The sequence below is a fragment of the Coregonus lavaretus genome (genome assembly GCF_964263955.1).
Source record: "Coregonus lavaretus genome assembly, chromosome: 7".
In the NCBI taxonomy this organism is placed as follows: domain Eukaryota; kingdom Metazoa; phylum Chordata; class Actinopteri; order Salmoniformes; family Salmonidae; genus Coregonus; species Coregonus lavaretus.
Window position 1 is genome coordinate 5,633,225 of NC_139994.1, and position 17,500 is coordinate 5,650,724.

Below are 17,500 nucleotides of genomic sequence, written 5' to 3' on the forward strand. Positions count from 1 at the left end.
ACAAGCACAGTCCAATATTGCTGGGAAATAGTGTGTTCTCATAGGATGAACTTTGGCACCATTTTTGGCCTTGTTAAATGTCTTAATAATAATGCTTTTATAATCAGTTTCTAACATAGTTCCATCCAACAAGTGGATCAAACCTGGGGCTGACATAAAGACATGCTGTGGTAGGTTGACTATGAGAGACAGAGGGGGCCCTAGAACACTTCCCTTGGGGGAAGAGACAAGGTAACAATAGGCATGGGGGTCAATGGGTTACCACTTGAACACATCCTCTATATGCACACAAACACTTACACACACACACATACACAGACACGCACGCACGCACACACACACACACACACACACACACACACACACACACAGACAGACACACATGCACATGCACTGTGTGTAATCACTTTGGACAGGGGTGAAGAATGGAGTCAAGCGAGGTGGGAGAGAGAGAGAGACCGCCAGAAACAAACCCAGGAGGATGATGGATGAGCATTGTGTGTGTGTGTGTGTGTGTGTGTGTGTTTGTGTGTGTGTGTAGACCACCAAACACGGCCAAACAAACAACGTCACCCCCCCCCCGCTCACAATGAGCGGGTGTCACACACATCTCAGGGAGAATTAGCCAGTGCTTCCGCTCCCAGTGAGTGGAGACAAAGCTAGCCTGTCCTCTCCCAGTGAGTGGAGACAAAGCTAGCCTGTCCTCTCCCAGTGAGTGGAGACAAAGCTAGCCTGTCCTCTCCCAGTGAGTGGAGACAAAGCTAGCCTGTCCGCTCCCAGTGAGTGGAGACAAAGCTAGCCTGTCCTCTCCCAGTGAGTGGAGACAAAGCTAGCTTACAGTGTGCAGAAATAGGAGGATCTTTCAAAGACTTCTCTTTCCCTTTGAACTGATCCTTTACTTCATGTATCAATCAGTAGACAGAGTATTCCCCCCTTTGCTTGGCAGGGAAATAGAGGGTTTGGCATAACAACATTTGAGTAATGAACTTCTGCAGTAGACTACACAGGTTCTATGTGTGTCAGACAGTCACAGGACCCAAAACCCCAAGCCAACCATGAGATATGACCGTCTGAGCTTCAGTCTGATTGGCTAGCGGAGGGGGGCCGGGGGAAATGATGTTGTGTTGCAGCCAGGACCTCGGCTGGATGTGTGTGCGTGTGTGTGCGTGTGTGTGCGTGGGCGCGTGTGTCTGTGTTCCTCGGTCACCTTCAAAGGCAGCCCTCTGAAATCACAACATGTGATGAGCCTGGAGTACAGAGACAACAGGGCAGAAAATAACAGCAGCGTGGGAACCTTGTAATACAACAGGGAGAGAATGAAATCCCCCACTCCACCCACCATCCGACTCGCAGCCCGCCAAGCCTGCCTGCCGCCCCACTAACAATCAGCAGGCAGCAGAATATGGGAGTTTGTGGGAGTGCTTCTGCCTGTGTCATGTTTGAAGCCGAGGCTAGCTGATGGCAGGCAGCAATAACAACAACATGAAAACCGCCCTAAGAGCTTCCTCTCATTCATGTTTCTAAACAAGGCAGCTCCTCTCCTCTCCTAGCCTGATGACTATGATGCATGCTGCTGCCTGGGGTTAGAACAGGTGCCTGGGGTTAGAACAGGTGCATGGGGTTAGAACAGATGCCTGGGGTTAGAACAGATGCCTGGGGTTAGAACAGATGCCTGGGGTTAGAACAGGTGACTGGGGTTAGAACAGATGCCTGGGGTTAGAATAGATGCCTGGGGTTAGAACAGATGCCTGGGGTTAGAACAGGTGACTGGGGTTAGAACAGGTGACTGGGGTTAGAACAGATGACGGGGGTTAGAACAGGTGCATGGGGTTAGAACAGATGCCTGGGGTTAGAACAGATGCCTGGGGTTAGAATAGATGCCTGGGGTTAGAACAGATGCCTGGGGTTAGAACAGGTGACTGGGGTTAGAACAGGTGACTGGGGTTAGAACAGGTGACTGGGGTTAGAACAGGTGCATGGGGTTAGAACAGATGCCTGGGGTTAGAACAGGTGCATGGGGTTAGAACAGATGCATGGGGTTAGAACAGGTGCCTGGGGTTAGAACAGGTGCCTGGGGTTAGAACAGATGCCTGGGGTTAGAATAGATGCCTGGGGTTAGAACAGATGCCTGGGGTTAGAACAGGTGACTGGGGTTAGAACAGGTGACTGGGGTTAGAACAGATGACGGGGGTTAGAACAGGTGCATGGGGTTAGAACAGATGCCTGAGGTTAGAACAGATGCCTGGGATAAGAACAGGTGACTGGGGTTAGAACAGATGACGGGGGTTAGAACAGATGACGGGGGTTAGAACAGGTGCATGGGGTTAGAACAGGTGCATGGGGTTAGAACAGATGCCTGGGGTTAGAACAGATGCCTGGGGTTAGAACAGATGCCTGGGGTTAGAACAGATGCCTGGGGTTAGAACAGATGCCTGGGGTTAGAACAGATGCCTGGGGTTAGAACAGATGCCTGGGGTTAGAACAGATGCCTGGGGTTAGAACAGATGCCTGGGGTTAGAACAGGTGCCTGGGGTTAGAACAGATGCATGGGGTTAGAACAGATGCCTGGGGTTAGAACAGATGCCTGGGGTTAGAATAGATGCCTGGGGTTAGAACAGATGCCTGGGGTTAGAACAGGTGACTGGGGTTAGAACAGGTGACTGGGGTTAGAACAGATGACGGGGGTTAGAACAGGTGCATGGGGTTAGAACAGATGCCTGAGGTTAGAACAGATGCCTGGGATAAGAACAGGTGACTGGGGTTAGAACAGATGACGGGGGTTAGAACAGATGACGGGGGTTAGAACAGGTGCATGGGGTTAGAACAGGTGCATGGGGTTAGAACAGATGCCTGGGGTTAGAACAGATGCCTGGGGTTAGAACAGATGCCTGGGGTTAGAACAGATGCCTGGGGTTAGAACAGATGCCTGGGGTTAGAACAGATGCCTGGGGTTAGAACAGATGCCTGGGGTTAGAACAGATGCCTGGGGTTAGAACAGATGCCTGGGGTTAGAACAGATGCCTGGGGTTAGAACAGATGCCTGGGGTTAGAACAGATGCCTGGGGTTAGTACAGATGCCTGGGGTTAGAACAGATGCCTGGGGTTAGAACAGATGCCTGGGGTTAGAATAGATGCCTGGGGTTAGAACAGATGCCTGGGGTTAGAACAGATGCCTGGGGTTAGAACAGATGCCTGGGGTTAGAACAGATGCCTGGGGTTAGAACAGATGACGGGGGTTAGAACAGATGCCTGGGGTTAGAACAGATGCCTGGGGTTAGAACAGATGCCTGGGGTTAGAACAGATGCCTGGGGTTAGAACAGATGACGGGGGTTAGAACAGGTGCATGGGGTTAGAACAGATGCCTGGGGTTAGAACAGATGCCTGGGGTTAGAACAGATGCCTGGGGTTAGAACAGATGCCTGGGGTTAGAACAGATGCCTGGGGTTAGAACAGATGCCTGGGGTTAGAACAGATGCCTGGGGTTAGAACAGATGCCTGGGGTTAGAACAGATGCCTGGGGTTAGAACAGATGCCTGGGGTTAGAACAGATGCCTGGGGTTAGAACAGATGCCTGGGGTTAGAACAGATGCCTGGGGTTAGAACAGATGCCTGGGGTTAGTACAGATGCCTGGGGTTAGAACAGATGCCTGGGGTTAGTACAGATGCCTGGGGTTAGAACAGATGCCTGGGGTTAGAACAGATGCCTGGGGTTAGAACAGATGCCTGGGGTTAGAACAGATGCCTGGGGTTAGAACAGGTGACTGGGGTTAGAACAGATGCCTGGGGTTAGAACAGATGCCTGGGGTTAGAACAGATGCCTGGGGTTAGAACAGATGCCTGGGGTTAGAACAGATGACGGGGGTTAGAACAGATGCCTGGGGTTAGAACAGATGACTGGGGTTAGAACAGATGACGGGGGTTAGAACAGATGCCTGGGGTTAGAACAGATGACGGGGGTTAGAACAGATGCCTGGGGTTAGAACAGATGCCTGGGGTTAGAACAGATGACGGGGGTTAGAACAGATGCCTGGGGTTAGAACAGATGCCTGGGGTTAGAACAGATGCCTGGGGTTAGAACAGATGACGGGGGTTAGAACAGATGCCTGGGGTTAGAACAGTGACTCACAGAGATAAGAGCAGGAGTGCTGATCTAGGATCAGTTTGACCTTTCAGATCATAATGACTAAGATTATATGGACAGGGGTCAGGGGTCACACACTGCTCTATGATCCTCTCACATTTCCTCCTCTTCTCATAATCTTTGTGTGGTCAGGTCACAGTGGCAGGAGGTGGAGAAATGTGGCAGGATGTCACTCTGAGGAACAGCCAGGACCAGCAGAACATATTACCATCCCTCCATTGTCCCTCTTATTGCAGTGTAATAGAAAGCCTTCAAACATGGAAATAAAACCCTACGTTTTTCAGACACATTTTTTAAGTCATATGTCAACTGATTTCTATGTCTAATAGCTGAATGAGCCAACAAGTAGCTGCATGTACGCATAATCTTTTCCAAATATATGTCTGCAAGTGAGAGATTCCAGACCTGCCTGTCTTCATCTACACCAGGTCAATAAACTGAGCTTCCTTCTCTTCAATAAGATCCTCACAGGGGACTCTCACCAGTGGCACGGGAATGGCGTGTGTGTGAGAGAGTGTGTATGAGTGTGTGTGTGTGTGTGTGACATGAAAACACTTCAACAGCAAGAGCTATATCTGATTGTCACATGAGGAGAGGGGATATACAAATGCACAACAATGTCTGTCAAATGATTTGGGAGTGTGGCCATTATTGGGATCCACAGGGGATGTGGTGTGGTGGTGACACACTGGAGAAGCTGGCCTCCTTTAACTGCATTATGCCTTTTGTTGTGGCACAGTCCTCATCCTCTCCAGTCCCGAAAGCGTCTTTACCATGCATTATGTCGCTCCCTCCGCTCCATGGTGGGTAGGATTAGACTTCGTAGTTTACTCTTGTACACTGGCTCTCCTTTGGATGAGTTAGTATTGGATTACAGGTTCACACGCTCGCCACTAGACCGCCCGTCGCCCGAACCAATTGCCCCGTTCATTCCGAACGCCGGAGACGGCCGTCGCCCCTGATTGGTTATCAGCGTTGGCTAAGAAACTTTCCCACGGCCAGCGTGTGCTGACAGCCGGCCAGCCACTCCTCACAACCGGGACAGACAGCCACAGTGCTTGCGGACGGACGGGGGGGGGGAACACACACACTGGGGCAGAGTGTGACAGTCACGAACCGAAAGTCTATTGGACCCCTGTCAAACTTATTCATATGAGCGAGGTGTGTCTAGGCCATAGAGTTCGCTTGCATCTGTGCTGTCACTCAAACCCATGGCTGTCTAATAATTGGCTAGTTATGGTACCATGCCCCGCCCCTCCTGGGTGTCAGCGGTGTAGAGATGATACCGTGGGAAAGCTTGGTCCTTCAAACGGATGAACTCGAGGTGTACCTGACAGACGCACAGAGAGTCGGATAATTGAAAGACTTGGACTATATATACACTGTGCTGTACTCTGAACGAGGGAAAAACAGCAGCGGATAAAAATGAAAAGGAATCACGATTTTAGCTCCTCGGACAGCGAGCTGGACGAGAACATTGAGGTTGAGAAGGAGAGTGCCGATGAAAATGGGTAAGTTTGTGTCCAATATTTGGGCAATTTGCGTTTTTACTGCGTTATTGTGGTATGTTCCGAACCTAGCTACATGTTCCAAGGATCTTACCCCTTTGCTTTGGTATTGTTTATAAGAAAAGACTGTGCGCAAAGCAGAAACTGAATTGCGCAATTTAGTCATTTTCGTGGCATTATCTAATTGGTTCCTAACCAGGGGTACTAAGCCTATCCACAGGGGGTACTTGAGAAGACTCATGAGGTCATAGGCTGACTGGTAAAATGTACATGGGGGGGGGGGGTTACTTCAGGGGTACTCCAGGCAGAGCAAAATTCATTTGGTGGTACAGTAACCGAAAAAGGTTGGGAACCACTGAAAAAGAATGTACATTAATAAAATAATTGTAAGTGTTTTTCTTTCAGGAACATGAGATCCCCCTTTGGGCCGACGTCTCCATCAACAAAAACTCAAGTGAATGCGAGGAAGCGCCGTCGTGGAGTGAGTAACCTACAGTTCCCCAATATCGTATTGGAATTGTCGTGCATAAATGTGTGTAATACGCACGTTTTTACAGCAACTAAATTCTCTCTTTCTGCAATGACTAAATGTTCCAATCTCTCTCTCAGATCATTGAAAAACGTCGCCGTGACAGAATCAACAACAGCCTCACCGAGCTGCGTAGACTGGTCCCCAGCGCGTTTGAGAAGCAGGTAAGATACGATCCGTGCGCCTTGCATAAAACCAACGCCCCATCAAAATGTTTGACAGGATACCATATCGTGCTTTGAACTCGTAGAGAAAAATAAAATGTATAAAGTTTCCACAAGTTTTCAGAAAATAACTAAGAATAATTTCCAGTTTATATATTCAATGATTTAATGATATTCAATGCCGTTTTATTTGTTTAATGAATGTGCCTTCTGCTCCGCAATCCTGCAGGGTTCAGCTAAACTGGAGAAAGCAGAGATTCTGCAGATGACAGTGGATCATCTGAAGATGCTTCATGCTGCTGGAGGAAAAGGTACATTTTTATTTTTTAAATACTAGAATAAATAACCATAATAAATTCATTATTACTGTAACATATTTTTGAAGTACCATAATATTGATTGACTATAAGGTTAGTGATTTGGATAATATCTTTCACTTCACTGTGTTGTTCTGGAAACTCAAGCTACTGTATGTGCATCTCATTAAATCTTTTAATAAACGGTTTAGATGTTGAATAACAATAGTCAAAACAGGTCAGACAGGCTTACTTGAACTCTCTCCCTGGCTTGACACACCCAGGGGCCAATTTATTGTCATTAGTAGACTTCCTTAGACATCCGCTATTCCGGCTCTACTTGTTTGGTGTAATTGGCTGAAAACACTTCATTAACCATTCTTGTTCCCTCTCCCTTCTAGGTTACCTTGACGCCCAGGCTCTGGCCATGGACTACCGAGGTCTGGGTTTCAGGGAGTGTCTGGCTGAGACGGCCCGTTACCTGAGCATCATCGAGGGGCTGGACAGCGCTGACCCCTTGAGGATCCGCCTGGTCTCCCACCTGAATAGCTACGCCTCCCAGAGAGAGGCCCACTCCGTCTCCATCTCTGGGCTGGGGCACCTGGCCTGGGGCTCGGCCTTCGGGTCGCCCCCCTCTGCCCACCTGGCCCACCTCCTCCTCCGGCAGCAGCACCATCAACACCAGCAGGGGGCGACATTACCGTTACCACGCAGCACCTCCAACAGCCCTCCGTCATCCTCCTCTTCTACTCCTTCATCCTCCTCTTCCTCCTCCTCTCCGATCGAGAGAGAACGTCGTTCCTCGCCCCATGGCCATGCTCCCAGCAGGCTTAGCGGTGCCACCCCCCTCTCCGAGCACAGCCAAGCCCAGGGGGGCCCTCTCCGCGTCCCCACCAGCGCTGCCCCCCTCCCCCCGGGGCTGAACCTGACCGTGACCTCCTCCAAGCTCTCCCCTCCCCTCTCTCTGTCCTCCCTCTCCACCCTGTCGTCGTTCCCCTTCCCCTTCAGTGCCTTCCCCCTGCTGTCCCCCAGCCCCCTCAGCCCCCCCGCCTACCCCTCCAGCCAGGCCAGCCTGGGGAAGCAGCCCTACCGGCCCTGGGGCTTGGAGATTGGGGCTTTCTGAACTATCTTTTACCCCCATCCACACTGACTAAACTGACCATAGAGATGAATAGAGGGCGCACCATCACTATGAACTGAACTGAACTCACCAGCTGAGCTGAACCTTTCCATGCCCAAGACAAGATGGTGTTTTTCTATCTCACATCCTATAGAGGAGAGCTATAGGATTACAATCATTTTTATTTTCTTAGAAATTGTGTTTAAAATCAAATCAAAGTTTGTTGGTCACGTACACATATTTTGGCGACGTTATCGCGGGTGTAGCGAAATGCTTGTGTTTCTAGCTCCAACAGCGCAGTAATACCTGACAATACAAAACATAAACAATACATATGTAATCCAGAAAAATAAAGAAATGACGAAATATCAGAATGAGCAATGTCAGAGGCCGGAATATAAATATATATGTATATAATGGTGTGTCTGGATAGTATGTGAATAGAAAAGGTGTGTACTGCAGTGGTTATATAGGATGAGCCTTTACTAGAATACAGTGTATACATATAAAGTGGGTGAAACCGTATGTAAACATTATTAAAGTGACCAGTGTTCAATGACTATGTACATAGAGCAGCAGTCTCTAAGGTGCAGGGTGGAGTACCGGGTGGTAGCCGGGTAGAGTACCGGGTGGTAGCCGGCTAGTTACAGTGACTAAGGCCAGTGGTGACTGTTTAACAGTCTGATGTACAGCTATCACTTTTTAGCTTCCATCTGCTGACAAGCTGAAATGTAAGGGCTTATACCTCCTGTAGACGTCACACCAAAGGACATTACGTCTATGTTGTCCTCACCCTTGACTCGTGACTGTAAATACATTACTTCCCAGAGATTTCACTGCGATAGGAACTCACACCGAGGACCCACATCAAAACAATGGAAGACAAGAGGGTTCCGGATAAATTAATATTTAGACCTTTTAACTCATTCAGATTGTTCACGTATGTTCCCAACATTAACAGTCAAACAGCTGGTTTCAGTTAAGAGTTACATAATAAGTGAAAAAGTGATTGTTTTAAAATGTTTAGTTATCTGTGTGTTATCTGTTAGAGGGCTGTGCTTCTGTGTTCAGCCTATAAGAGGAAGATTTCACAGAGGGTCAGGAAGTCAATCAGTTGCACATCAACTTATCAGCAAAACTGTCCTTTGTTTTCCCGTTGAGCCCGGCACTGTACTGGTGTCTCCCCTAACCACTGAGAGAAAGAGACAGAGGTGGAGATCGTGCCTTTTTATGGCATTTTATGGACTGGAATAACTGAAACCAGGTTTTTGTTTGACTGTTAATGTTGGAAACAAACATGAACAATCTGAATTAAAAAGTCTAAATATTAATTTGTCCGGAACCCTCTTGTCTTCCATTGTTTTGATGTGCATCCAGTTCCTATCGCAGTGAAATCTCTGGGAAGTAATGTATTTACAGTCACCAGTCAAGGGTGAGGACAACATAGACGCAATGTCCTTTGGTGTAACGTCTACAGATGTCACAAGCCCCTGTAATTCAGATTGTCAGCAGATGGCAGCTAAAAACATGAAACAACATACTGTCATGTCCAGCTGTCCAGGCAGCTATTGAGACAATATGGAACCAATTGGAATATATGTTTTTGTGTTTTTTTTACTCTGCTTTTTTGAAGAACTATTAGTGGGTCTGATAATTGCAACGTACATTCTTTACACTTTTTACATTCTATGATATCATATGATCCATAAAAAGTGTTGGAGGCTCGACACTCTTCTCCATGAAAATATATTTTATTGTGAATTAATTAATAAAATCATATGATATCATCTTCAACATAGACGTCTATAGGAACAATCCCTCAAACACATCTTTGCTCAGAGATACAGTATATAGACTATATATTAAGGTCACATTTTGAGATTACATTAAAATGACACGGTGCAAGTGATCAATGCCGTTCGAGTTTCTGCACAGATGATTACAGCAATAGAGAAGATCTCCACAGACCTGCGATGACCTGTGCATGCTATCATGAACATGCACACTTTATATGATTACATAAGACGACATGTATAATTACAGTAACCTCAACATGTGACCATGGATGTGTTACTCATTTTAAGGTTGAATGTTATATTACCTTTAATGTAACTTAACTTTAGGCTATTTACTTTATTACAAAAGTAATATTTAATTATCTTTGGTTGACAGCCAAAGATAATTTATCTTCTGCTTGGATAGTTCCATCTGTGCCACTGATTTAGTCAGGCTTTAATTCAATTTTGTCTACAATTTAATAATTAATATGCTGAATTCACACCTCCATCTCAACCAAAAATCAAAGTTAAGGAATAGGACTAAATCAAATCAAACTTTATTTAAAGAGCACTTAAAGTTTGATTTGATTTAGTCCTGATCTTTTAGTTAGATTTTTGGTTAAAATGGAGACGTTAATACAACATATATCATTATTAATTTGTGGACAAACTGGAATTAAAGCCAGACTAAGTCAGTGGCACAGATGGAACTATCCAAGCAGAAGATACATTTCTTTCAAATGTTGATATTTGGTTGCGTTGACAACCAAACACAATTCAATATCACTTTTAAAATACAAGAAATAGCCTAATAACTTGGCGACAAGTTAACAAATTATATGTTGGATTCACGTCTCCAACTCAACCAAAAATAAAAGTTAAAGAATGGGATTAAGTCAGTGGCTCAGATGGAACTATCCAAGCAGTAGATACATCTCCTTTAAATGTTCATATTTGGCTCTGTTATTAAATGAATCACAGTGATAACAGATTAATAAGTTGTATAAATAAACAAAATATCTGACATTGTATTCCCATTTGAACTTTGCTGTGCTTTTTAATGGTTGAAAGTTCAGTGATAGACATTTGGGTGACAACTAAACCAAAAATCCGACATTGTTTTTCCATTGGAATTTGGTTGTGCTTTTACAGTGGGGAGAACAAGTATTTGATACAGTGCCGATTTTGCAGGTTTGCCTACTTACAGAGCATGTAGAGGTCTGTAATTTTTATCATAGGTACACTTCAACTGTGAGAGACGGAATCTAAAACAAAAATCCAGAAAATCACATTGTATGATTTTTAAGTAATTAATTTGTATTTTATTGCATGACATAAGTATTTGATCACCTACCAACCAGTAAGAATTCCGGCTCTCACAGACCTGTTAGTTTTTCTTTAAGAAGCCCTCCTGTTCTCCACTCATTACCTGTATTAACTGCACCTGTTTGAACTCGTTACCTGTATAAAAGACACCTGTCCACACACTCAATCAAACAGACTCCAACCTCTCCACAATGGCCAAGACCAGAGAGCTGTGTAAGGACATCATGGATCAAATTGTAGACCTGCCCAAGGCTGGGATGGGCAACAGGACAATAGGCAAGCAGCTTGGTGAGAAGGCAACAACTGTTGGTGCAATTATTAGAAAATGGAAGAAGTTCAAGATGACGGTCAATCACCCTTGGTCTGGGGCTCCATGCAAGATCTCACCTCGTGGGGCATCAATGATCATGAGGAAGGTGAGGGATCAGCCCAGAACTACACGGCAGGACCTGGTCAATGACCTGAAGAGAGCTGGGACCACAGTCTCAAAGAAAACCATTAGTAACACACTACGCCGTCATGGATTAAAATCCTGCAGCTCACGCAAGGTCCCCCTGCTCAAGCCAGCGCATGTCCAGGCCCGTCTGAAGTTTGCCAATGACCATCTGGATGATCCAGAGGAGGAATGGGAGAAGGTCATGTGGTCTGATGAGACAAAAATATAGCTTTTTGGTCTAAACTCCACTCGCCGTGTTTGGAGGAAGAAGAAGGATGAGTACAACCCCAAGAACACCATCCCAACCGTGAAGCATGGAGGTGGAAACATCATTCTTTGGGGATGCTTTTCTGCAAAGGGGACAGGACGACTGCACCGTATTGAGGGGAGGATGGATGGGGCCATGTATCGCGAGATCTTGGCCAACAACCTCCTTCCCTCAGTAAGAGCATTGAAGATGGGTCGTGGCTGGGTCTTCCAGCATGACAACGACCCGAAACACACAGCCAGGGCAACTAAGGAGTGTCTCCGTAAGAAGCATCTAAAGGTCCTGGAGTGGCCTAGCCAGTCTCCAGACCTGAACCCAATAGAAGGGAGCTGAAAGTCCGTATTGCCCAGCGACAGCCCCGAAACCTGAAGGATCTGGAGAAAGTCTGTATGGAGGAGTGGGCCAAAATCCCTGCTGCAGTGTGTGCAAACCTGGTCAAGACCTACAGGAAACGTATGATCTCTGTAATTGCAAACAAAGGTTTCTGTACCAAATATTAAGTTCTGCTTTTCTGATGTATCAAATACTTATGTCATGCAATAAAATGCAAATGAATTACTTAAAAATCATACAATGTGATTTTCTGGATTTTTAGATTGCGTCTCTCACAGTTGAAGTGTACCTATGATAAAAATTACAGACCTCTACATGCTTTGTAAGTAGGAAAACCTGCAAAATCGGCAGTGTATCAAATAATTGTTCTCCCCACTGTAAATGCTTGAAAGCATAGTGATAACACATTGTAAATTCAACTAACTTTGGGCTGTGTTTTTGAGTAGGTGAATATAGGTTGTAATCTCATTGATCAACGTCGCAACCAAATATTACCCAATTATCCACGTAGAAATTATGTGGTGTGCCCAGTGGGAATAATCCCTGTTCCTGTCGCTATCTCTGGCTCTGTCCCTGTGGTGTTCTCTGCTGTGCTGTGTGACAGTCGACGCCCGGCATCAGCCACAGCCTCTGGGTCTCTCTCTGTGGCCTCTCTGAGTGTACAGGAAGCGATTAACAACGAGGGGATATCCTGGACAATCGCAGCCTGGCTGGCCCTACCGTGTGGGAAGAGAGGGAGGAGGGGGAGAGAGGGAGGGGAGGAGAGAGGAGGACAGAGATCGAGAGGGGAAACAGAGGGTAGTGTGGGAGGCAGTGTGGGAAGAGAGAGCAGAGGGAAAGATAGAGAGGGAGAGACGAGAGGGAGAGAGTGTGGGAGAGAGGGGAGAGGTAGGAGAGAAAGCGCACAGTGCTGCTTTGTCCCAGAGCCATGATTACAGCCCACTCTCCTCCCGGTGTTCTTGACTCCCACGCTCCCTCAAGTTACTGCTGCTGGGCTGCCTGTCAGAGGAATGATAAAACAGAGCCTCCTCCTCCTCCTCCTCCTCTTCCTCCTCCGCCTTGCATCAACGCTCTGCCAAATGATCCTCCTCCATCTCTCCCAGCCTCCTATCCATCCATCTTTCATTCAGTCTGCCTCCGTCATCCTCCTCCTCCGCCTTGCATCGACGCTCTGCCAAATGATTCTCCTCTATCTCTCACACACCCTTTTATCTCACTCTGTCTCCATCCATCCTCATTATAGTTCTTCCTGTATTTCGTTTGCCAGACTTGTAAGGTGATTCTCACCAGTAACTATGGGGGAAGAGTCTACACTACAGTCTAGTGTTTTCTTATGTAAGCCCTCGAAGCAATGCTGTACTTCATTGTAAGGGGTCAAGTTGTTACAGCACTGCCAACTGCGATCTTTTGTCACCACCTGCTGGTCATATGTGATTCTACAACTGTGGAAGATCATCTACTCTCCTTTGCCTCTTCCATATTTGTTTTATTTCTCAAAGCTAATTCAGAGACAGAAATAAACATAGATACATTATAAGATAATACAGATATATATACATGTGGCAAAGACTATGCTCTAATTTTTTTCATAGGCCCTTTGAGTTTTTTGGGGTCTTATTCAAAGGCAATACAACAAACAAGAATAAGGACAAACAAAGCCAATATCATTCACAGAACCCCAAACCTTTATTTACCACAGCTTGCTCACAAAGATATATGTGGAGGGGGAAAACACACAAACAGGAAGAGAGAGAGACAGCCAGATTCATCACCACAGACAGGACGCTGTAATGTCACAGACAGGACGCTCTGTGATGTATGTCACAGACAGGACGCTATGATGTCACAGACAGGACGCTGTGATGTCACAGACAGAACGCTGTGATGTCACAAACAGGACGCTGTGATGTCACAGACAGGACGCTGTGATGTATGTCACAGACAGGATGCTGTGATGTCATAAGTATGTGATGGACGGTTGGATATACAGCTCCAACATCCTGGCTGTGCTCCGTATAATTAGGCTCTATACTAGAGAAACAGCAAGCACCCACGCAGGATCCACCCACCCCTACTGAAACATACACACTCTCTCACGCACACACACATATCTGCCCTGTATATACTTGCATGCACCCTTTGCAGATGGCCATTGTCTTCCATTGTCATGTCAAGATCTTCTAGCTGTTATTTTAAGTCTATGTGTTGGTTGTTTTCCTATGGCTTACATGTTGTCTACTTCTGCTGTTTATGACCTGCTTCTCCTGTGCCATAGTCTGATCTACCCAGTTAAGTGCTGTTTAAATTCTGAGAAGAATGTACAATGATTGATTCTCAATAGTGACAGAGTCAAACTATGATTCTCCATGGAGAGTGAAACCTCAGTAGTAGCATTTGGCATTGGTTCCTCTCTGGCACAACATGAAAGAAATGAGAGGGCCTATAAGCCGATATATGAGCTTGTAGCATTCTAGGCACGATTACATTATCTACACGTCTAAGACGGCACATACAGTACATGCTGAGAGAGTGATTGACAGATGACCCAGGGGGTCTTGGGAACCAGGAAGGACCATAACACCCCTCTGTGATATCACGGTATGAACCAAGAATGTCATGTGACCTCTGCGATGCCCAACTGACAGAATTTAGCAAGCTCCTCTTAAACGACATGTCATGTTTGCCAAATTCGTCAGTGTGTGTATGTGTGTGGGTGTGAGAGTATGTGCGCTTGCATGTGTGTGAATGAACTACTCTATGTAAGAGAGTGGGAGATCAGACAGACAGACAGACAGACAGACAGGAGAGAATCGGCTCATAAAAGCTATAGTAGTCTCCTGAAGTCTAGCTAATCTCTCTCCCAGGAGTCAATGTGCAGCTTGCATTCTCATCATCCCCACACTGACTGATACAGAAACAGACATGGTCAGAAAATAACCACCGCAAACGCACGTCAGCTAGCTGGCAAATTCACAACAACACAGAAGCCTTATAGTACGAGAGAAACTGCAAACGATTTTTGTTCCAAAAAAAACAACAATACATCCATAGATAGAGAAAATGCTAAAATGGCACACTGCAATACTTCTGCTGTCCTATCATACTGTATATAACAAAAAAAGAAGTATTTACAAAACAACAATACCCACTTTCACTTGGTTGGTTTTTCATCTTCTCTTTTTTCAGCATTTGAAATCGAGCAAAAACATTCTTTTATAGGGAGGAGTGGGCGACATTTTCATAATTTTTTTTGCAATTCCCCCCCATTTGCTAATGCTGTTGGTGTGGGGTGCCGGTGGGTCCTCCTCCTCACTCTGGGAGGGGGGTCGGGGGGGGGGGTCTTCTGACGCTGGGGTGCTGTAGTAGTGGGGGTGTCAGGGTGGTCCCTTGGGAGGGGGCAGGGAGGAGTACGGGGTACAGGAGGGTGGCTGAAGGGGGGTACGATGGTTGGTGGCGCCCCTCGCCTGCTCACGCTGTTAGCTCTTCCCTCAGCTCTTTGTTCCTGCGCACCACCTGGGCATGCCTCTCCTGAGGACAACACAGAGAGAGATGCTGCCATGTTGGAAACCTCTCAATACTGACCCTGCCCTGAGACTCTCTGGTTCAAGTCTGTCAATTTACGTTCAACTACAATGGCCAGTGTTTCATCCTTGAATGATGCCAGCAGCCCCTACCAAAAAATATCAAAGCCTTCTATCTTGCTCAACCCCTTGTCCACTCCCCTAGTCTTGCTGTCTCCACCTACCATCTTTCCCACCAAACTCTCCTCTCACCTTCTCCTGCAGGCGCTCCATGATGGAGGCCAGGTAGGCCTGGCGGTTCTCCTTGATCTGCTCCATCTTCATGGTCAGCTTCTCCTCTGCCATCTTGCTGAAATTGCTGTTCTCCTCCATGGCCTTCATCACCACGTCCCTCTCGTGCTCCCGCTTCTCCGCCAGGGCCCTGAGAACCTGGGCCTCCTGGGACTGAAGAGGTGATAGAATAGAAAAAAGTAAAATAGAACAGAATAGAACAGAATAGAATAGAACAGAATAGAACAGAATAGAATAGAACAGAACAGAACAGAACAGAATAGAATAGAACAGAACAGAACAGAACAGAACAGAACAGAACAGAACAGAATAGAATAGAACAGAACAGAACAGAACAGAATAGAACAGAATAGAACAGAATAGAACAGAACAGAACAGAATAGAACAGAATAGAACAGAACAGAATAGAACAGAACAGAACAGAATAGAACAGAACAGAACAGAACAGAATAGAATAGAACAGAACAGAATAGAACAGAATAGAACAGAACAGAATAGAATAGAAAAAATTAGAACACAGCAGAACATAATAGAACAGAATAGAACAGAATAGAACAGAATAGAACAGAACAGAATAGAACAACAGAACAGAATATAACATAATATAATATAACATAATATAATAGAACAGAACAGAACAGAATAGAACAGAACAGAATAGAACAGAACAGAACAGAACAGAACAGAATAGAACAGAATAGAATAGAACAGAACAGAACAGAACAGAACAGAACAGAATAGAATAGAACAGAATAGAGTAGAATGCAGGTGGGGGCCAAGGTAGGAAGGAGAGGGTAAGAATTAGTTTTAGTGTCATTCCTTTGCCTGATGAATATGATCATTGCTTAGTTAGTAAGTACAGCAGTCAAAGTCCAAGCCAAGCCAAGGTATAGGCTAAGAAGGATAGGACAAAGTGTAATATGCTAGCGTGATTCAGTGTGATTCAGTGATTGAATTAAGTTGTCGGCTTATGCTAAGGGAAACTGTTAGATGGTGACTCACTCTCCTCCGGTCCTCAGCGGCCTCCAGCTTCTTCTGGATGTCCTCCAAAGAGACATCCTTCTTGGGAGGCGAGGTGACGCAGTGGGCCGTGTCCGACACCGGAGAGAGGGGCTTCAGGATCACCTCGAAGGCCTGACCAGAGGCACGCTTGTTGATGGGCTTCACCTCCATGCCTGCTACTAGAAGGGGGGGGGGGGGGGGAGGAGACAGGCGGAGGAAAACCACAAAGGGAAACTCTAAATCCTGCCTTTGTAGTGATAATATTACTCCAAATCAAACTTTCACTTTTTAAAAAGATTGCCTCTTGGTTGCCTTTACTGTAAGGTGAAAGTGATTTGAAACATTTAAAAAGTCAGTTGACCTTTCTTCTTACCTTGGAACTCTCCCACCAGGTTCTTGCGTGTCTCTGGGTACAGGCAGGAGCAGAGGAGAGACAGGACAGACATCTCCTTCATCTTCTCTTTGTACGCTGTGGGGAACACACACAAACACAGACAGACACATGCGCACGCGCACACACCGTTAATCTACTTTCTCCTCCTCATAAATTATCATCTCACATGGCATCGCCATCGTTAGATGTTTAGGAAAATAAATATTCAGCAAATCCATAAAAAGAAAAGAACGCATGATCATCAAAGGCGGTCTAGTCTGGTGAAGGAATCAGCTTGAGGTTTCTAATCCCCATTTTGTGGGGCTTTGTTTGTTTGTGCAGACTGAAGGGAAGTGGATTGGCTGTGTGTGTGTGTGTGTGTGTGTGTGTGTGTGTGTGTGTGTGTGTGTGTG

At 46.1% G+C, this 17,500-nt stretch overlaps 2 protein-coding genes across 4 annotated transcripts in view; one reads left to right on the forward strand and one right to left on the reverse strand.

Annotated features, from left to right (window-relative positions):
* The first annotated feature begins 5,444 nt into the window (after positions 1-5,444).
* On the forward strand, positions 5,445-9,551 carry LOC311132139 (hairy/enhancer-of-split related with YRPW motif protein 1-like). Of its 3 annotated transcripts, XR_014613492.1 has the most exons (6): positions 5,445-5,653; positions 6,056-6,131; positions 6,260-6,343; positions 6,573-6,654; positions 7,041-8,515; positions 9,197-9,551. XR_014613492.1 is itself a non-coding variant. In XM_084165359.1 (5 exons), exons 2-5 carry the CDS (start codon positions 6,060-6,062, stop codon positions 7,760-7,762), a joined length of 960 nt encoding a protein of 319 aa, XP_084021485.1. In that variant the 5' UTR covers positions 5,445-5,653; positions 6,042-6,059; the 3' UTR covers positions 7,763-9,087. The 3 variants fall into 3 exon arrangements, 2 of the variants coding, with proteins under 2 accessions (XP_084021485.1, XP_084021484.1); XM_084165359.1 differs by lacking the exon at positions 9,197-9,551 and having other exon boundaries at positions 6,042-6,131; positions 7,041-9,087; XM_084165358.1 differs by lacking the exon at positions 9,197-9,551 and having other exon boundaries at positions 7,041-9,087.
* Positions 9,552-13,570: 4,019 nt separating this feature from the next.
* LOC311132662 (stathmin-2-like) overlaps positions 13,571-17,500 on the reverse strand; it is a gene marked incomplete at its 5' end in the record, with an annotated part of 10,192 nt that continues 6,262 nt past the window's right edge. Inside the window, 4 exons of the mRNA XM_084165926.1 lie at positions 13,571-15,428; positions 15,674-15,865; positions 16,715-16,887; positions 17,088-17,183. Coding sequence (XP_084022052.1) covers positions 15,369-15,428; positions 15,674-15,865; positions 16,715-16,887; positions 17,088-17,183 — 521 coding nt within the window. The 3' untranslated portion in view covers positions 13,571-15,368. The remainder of the gene's footprint in view (positions 15,429-15,673; positions 15,866-16,714; positions 16,888-17,087; positions 17,184-17,500) is intronic.